The 5940-nt window shown below is 47.4% G+C and overlaps 1 protein-coding gene across 1 annotated transcript; it reads right to left on the bottom strand.

The window, feature by feature from the left end:
• Nucleotides 1-303: 303 nt before the first annotated feature.
• FUT4 (fucosyltransferase 4) lies at nucleotides 304-5602 on the bottom strand. Its single transcript, XM_085621406.1, has one exon. The coding sequence runs from the start codon at nucleotides 3874-3876 to the stop codon at nucleotides 2830-2832; it is 1047 nt and encodes a 348-aa protein (XP_085477532.1). The 5' UTR covers nucleotides 3877-5602; the 3' UTR covers nucleotides 304-2829.
• Nucleotides 5603-5940: the final 338 nt, after the last annotated feature.

Here is a 5940-nt window from a genome sequence, read left to right as displayed (position 1 = left end):
AATCCCAGCAGGGCTTCTTCAACTTTGGGCCCTCCTAGGAACTGATGAAAGTACCCTTGATTTGCGTAGTAGTAACATGTTAAAAACAGAGTTAGAAAAAAGCATTAAGGAATTACTTCATAAAGAGACAATTATCATTAGACTTAATAAACTCGGGCAGTTACTTGGAAGCTTCTATTCATTTTTCTGATTTAGTGCAAATGTCGTCTACAGTGTATCCTCTAAACCACAGTCCTACGCTCTTATATACTACATAAATGTAGCACTCATCATATTCAAGAAATTCTAGACCATAAACATGCATTTATAAAATTCTCAGTCACTATTTATTTCAAGTACCAGAATCTGAAGACAAAAACGTTATTACAGATCATGACAAAAAATAGATTTATTCTATTTAAATGTTTTCATTTTACGATCCTTTCCAGAGGGATGCCGAGTCCTGTTATATTTGCCCTGTTCTACATTACAACCAACCTTACTTTGACTTCAAAGTTTACAGGCAAAATATGTCCCGTCATTTATTAAGAGTTTCATGTTCAACTTTCTGTTTAAACATCACCTCAGTAGTTTCACAGAAATCATCTTGTAAACAGTGCATCATTCATAAATACAATCGAATATAAAAAATATACACCTCTTGACTTTTTTGTATTCCCAGCATTGGAGTGTGATAGCCTACAGTATAGGTGACAAAAACAAGGATGTTGGGAAAGAGGCAGCAGATTAACAGTAGATACGATAAGCAACCCAGTTAATTAAAGCAATATTTCAGGCAAGCATCTGACTAAGCATTCAGCAGAGCGATCAATTTCGCAAATGTAGGTGGTGCTGCTACTTGCCAGGAATTACATTCAGAGGTCATTTAGAGCAGTGTTTTCCAAAGTGGGAAATGGAGTCAAAAATGAAATGTGCAGTGCGTGGCAGTTAGGAAAAGTCCAGGTTAATTGTTCATTAAATGATGCCATCATCTAACACTTGTTTACGCTAGGAATGGATTCATCAAATTAATTTGGATCACATTTATAAGACAATCCACACATCTACTGGATTTCTTTGAGATAACGCAAACGGTGGGAGTAAATATTGGTCTCTGTAGCACTTTGGGAAGAATCTCCCAAGCCCTGCTTGGCAGCCGCCCCAGGACACTCAATCCTTCAAATCTTAGAGCACCAGTAGATGTACAAAAGAATAACAACTCTCCTGCCTGCAGGGTCGGATCGGGTTCACAATAAGGCCCTAGGACACTCAAAAAAGTGGCCCAAATTCCTGGATCGTAACTTTCATGGATCACCATCTGTTTCGTCTCACGGAAATCTGCCCGGTTAGTGTTTGTTACAAGTTTTGTATAGTGTGAACTCTGCCCAAAGTCATTGGAGAAATGTACAGGAGCACCAGTTACATTACACAAGATCAAATGTATTTTCGGTATAGAGTGATTTGCCCAGAATCACAGGATGTTGAGCTGACATTGGGACTCAAACCTAGTATCAACGTCTGCAACTCTGACCATAGCGCAATTTTATGCAACCCTCTCCTCTCCCCCAACATGTCCTAATAGACACTGGGGATGAGGTCACAACACCTGGCTGCTACAGACACCACTTCTTCTCAACCCCTCCCAAGCCCATTATAGCCTATGGGCATTTACCTGTCAATGGAGGTGTCAAAAAGCACATTGCTGCTGCTCAAGGAGGAAAGGGTGAGAATGGCCCAATAAAACCCGCCCCCCTGTGAGGACCCTGCACAGAAATCAACCCTCCCTGCACCCGCCATGGCCTAAAAGTGATGGCCCGGCGGGGGATAACAGTGCTTCTGGAAGGGTACGTGAGGCAGGGTGCCAAAGTGAGAATGCCCCAAATGCTAAAGCAACACCTGACCCCAGCTTCAATTTACAGCAGGGGAGTGACTAAGATACTGGTGCCACATTAAAGTAGCCTGGCGTAGACTGGGAAAGAAAGTCAGTCTCTTGGGCCGGTTTAAAGAGGCTCGAAAAAAACCGGCCCACATGTGTCTCTGGGGCACCGGTCCATCGACCAATGCCAATTCCCAATCCAACCATGCACTCAAACTATTATTTCGAATTCCTACACAAAAAAATACATTCGCTCTCAAGTAATAAAAAAATCTGCATCTCAATTATGTTCCTGGACAATATTTACTCTTTGCTCCCTAAGAATTTTAAAAACATACACGTGTTAGAACAGACTTGCAGGTGGATTTGCATGCTTGAAAAAATACTCAAGTGTAATTAATATAATTCCTCACACTTATTAAAATGGGATTTGCATACTTAGGCTGATGGCTTTATTACTGCTTTGCGATGAACTTTTATCTTAATCTAAAAAAGAATACCGAGCTGGAGGTAGGATCTATGCTTGAAACGCAATATATATCAACCGATCTTAATTGACAATGTGGTTGTGCCATTACCGGATTAATCGCCGAAAACCATGACAATTGCCGTAAATTTAAGGATGGTATTAACTAAATTGCACATAAAAGGCGGAAAACGAGTGCATATCACTAGTCAGCAGCACCCGAACGTTCGGTGCACAGCTAAGGCACAGATTTTTTTTTTATTGGCACAATGTTTTACTTTTTGCACAGGCACTAAAATTACGGGCTATCGCCTACTGAGATTTGTACTGAAGAAACAAATTCGCAAGAAAAAGGCCACTTTTTCAAAACAAACATTACAAAGCAAAGAAGATTGTGTGAGTCGGACTCTGTTTAGTCCATTAGTCTCCCTGCTTTGCCCAAGGCACCAGCTAAGGCTTGCAGGTGCAGACTTCCTCCATTTAGCAGGTGCTACCAGCACTTCAAGCTTCAGCTGTCATACCAGGGTCCAAGGTCAGCCACGGTGCGGGGTTGGTCACCAGCCGCCCGCAGGGCCCGACACACAGTGCAATAGTGCTCATCCCAGAAGCGGGTGACGTGCGACGTGTAGCGCTTCTTCCATGCAAAGTATTTCCGGTAGAGGGGTCCGTTGCGGTCTAGGAAGCGCAGGTAGGCGGCCAGCTTCCTGGGGCTGGAGAAGTCGTCCACGTGGATGAAGGAGTTAGCGGGGATGAAGCGCTCGTAGTTGGCACGGCTGGGCCCCAGCACCACGGGCACGGCCGAGGCCTGCAGCGCGTTGCGCCACAGCTTCTCGGTGATGTAGTCCTTGTGCTGCGAGTTTTCGAAGGCGAGGTAGAACTTGTACTCGGACACCGTGCGCACCACGCTGTCCTCGCGCAGTGGCAGGCCGTACCTGCCGTACACGTCAACATGCACGTAGCGGCTGAGCGCGCGATAGTACTGCACCCGCGCGTGCTCATCGTTCCAGTTGCTGATCACCCACGACAGCAGCCGCCGCTTGCGGGGCAAACGGACGGTGGCCGTCCGCGTCCGGGGCTGCAGGCGTCCGTAGGGCACAAAGATGTCCGAGTCAGTCTGGTAGGACATGGTCCAGTTAAAGACCCCTTCGACGTCGCCCAACCAGTGCGAGTGTGAGGGCGACTCAAAGTTCATCCAGACCCAGCGCTGAGACGGCGGGCGGGAGCCGCGAGGCAGCAGGCTGGCGTCTTCCAGGTCCCGGTGATGGAAGACGATGGCGTCCGCCGCCTCCCGTGCCGTGCGGTTTGCCGTCACCGTGCAGCCGCTGATGTTAAAAAGCTGCTGGCAGTCGCCCATCCGCCGCCGCCTGCCGAAGGGCTCCCACCAGAGGAGCACTGTGAGCGGGGGAGGCGGCGGGCTGTGGCCCCACGGCCGCGGGACACCGGGGAGGTCCAGAGTGAGAGCGTAGAGCGCCAGCATCAGGCAGCTTATGGCGGCCGCCAGGAGCCGCAGGCGCAGCTTCCAGCGCCAGCCCCGCCGCCGGCGGAGCACGGGCATGTCCTCAGCGAGTGTCCATGAGAGGGCTGGCCACGGTGGGATGTCGCCTTCCACCACACCTGTAGGGCTTCACCTGGCGTGGGCACTGCAGCGCCAACCACAGGTGCTCCCTTTTCAGGAAGATAAGAGCCGTAGCTGCGTCAGCTGAAGTCTTCCCACGGGACTTTCCGCCGGGCATCTCTTCTCCAGCTGCTCCTTCTGCAGGGCTGGTCCCTGGGAGGCAGCAGGTCGGGGCCAGGCGCTTTATGGGACCACTGGTGCCTCCTCCTTCTCAGGCGCCCTGGCTGACTGGAAGTTTCCATGCGCAGAGGTGGCGAAGGCAAGGCGCCTTATCTCCCGGCTCTCCTGCGGCGCTGGGCTCGCCCCCTCCCACTAACTCCTCTGTAAGAGACTCGCCTGTCCCACGGCTGGATGGTCAGTGAGACCCACTGACGTGGCACGGAGGGAGGAGGAGGGCGGGACACACAGCCCCTTTGTCGGAATTAAACGCTTCTTTAGGTTTCTCAGACTCCGCTCCCAGCGGTGAACGTTTACGAGACTGGAGCATGCGAGGCATTTTAGTGTCGGAGAAGGATAAACCGGATTAAGATTAAGCCCCCCCCCCCCCCCCCCCCACACTCTGGTTTGAACAGTACCCTGCTGATTATATACTCTAGTCTTTCTTTGGGCACAATCGCACATGTGGCTATATTGTAACAAACTACTCCGAACTCTACAGGGCGTATTATCAACGGATACCTTAAGATTACTCAATACATTTTCCCCAATTATACGCGTATTCCGTGTGCAAACAAAACCTTTGCAACACTCGGAGAGGCTATCTCTTGGAAGCGATGCACAGAATGCTGCGATGCATTACCACAATGGGTGTTTAATACACCTACTGCAATGTCCTAAAGAGAACACCTAGTCTCACTTGATGTGCATTCTTCTAATATTCCAGCGACCACTTTAAGTAGAAACGCTGCTAAAGAGTACGAATAAAAACTGTCTCAAACCTTTGCAACGGAAACGAGTGCTTAATTTGTGCTGATATATAGTTTTTTAGTAGCGGGCACGGAGCACTCTTTTTGTTTTGGGCTGGTTGGCATGTTTTACATCAATTGCGATCCTTGGAGGCAGAAAAGGGAGTAAGTGGGAAGAGAAAGATTAGAGAAGAGAGAAAGCGGGGATGAGAAAGCACCTTCTAGACGAGCAAGCGTGATGAAAGAAAGAAGCATGAGGTGGAATCAAGACCTAGTGGGTTGGGAATTCTGTAACGCCAGCATTCAGCAGTGTCAGCTGCATGGCCCTGGGTTAAACTTTAGACCCCCTGCAGTTCATATATATATATATTTTGAGTGCAGACTATACGCGTTGCTGTTAAAACAGTATGTTGAAGGAGAGGAAATGGCATGTTCTTCAGAGAATGGCCTGTGGGAAGCATGAAACCACTCTGTTGCAACATTGGTAGAGCCAAAATTATAAATAACTTTCGAAAATAGCTCTAATAAATGTGACTAGTACATATGCAGGGCTGGAGACAACATGTAAAATGTTATATAATTTTTTTTAATCGAGCACAGACTATACCCGATGCTGTTAAAATTGTATGTTGAAGGAGAGGAAATGGCATGTACTTCAGAGAATGGCCTGTGCGAGCATGAAACCACCCTGTTGCAACATTGGTAGAGTAAAAAATTGTAAGCAACTTTCGAAAATAGCTCTAATAAATGTGACTGGTACAGATGCAGGACCGGAGACTAATTGTAAAATGTTCTGATAAACTGGGCATTTATTAAAACATGTTTTTGTGTGTGGTAAGCTTTCATAGCTGAAATGTGTTGAATCTGGAGTCAGAGATTCCCAGTAGTTTCCCTTTTTGACTTATCTGGCAAGGTTGGTAAAGTAATTATAATTGTTTAGATCTGGCGATTGCCAAGACCTTTTGATTTGATCAAAGTTATGTCTATAATGTATGGCGATTTCAGCCAATCCTCTTTATCCTTTCATCAGTTGTGGCATTCATGTTTTTCATCAACCCACTAGAACAGCATGGGGCAGTGGGTCAGTTCATTCAGTCAT

This window comes from Triturus cristatus, chromosome 8 (assembly GCF_964204655.1).
Source record: "Triturus cristatus chromosome 8, aTriCri1.1, whole genome shotgun sequence".
NCBI classification, from domain to species: Eukaryota; Metazoa; Chordata; class Amphibia; order Caudata; family Salamandridae; genus Triturus; species Triturus cristatus.
The sequence above is the reverse complement of the archived record's forward strand: the minus strand, read 5'-3'. Positions and strand labels throughout refer to the sequence as shown.

Excerpts from the sequence above, each read along its gene's own strand:
- FUT4 (XM_085621406.1), bottom strand. The coding sequence starts at position 3,876 with ATGCCCGTGCTCCGCCGGCGGCGGGGCTGGCGCTGGAAGCTGCGCCTG.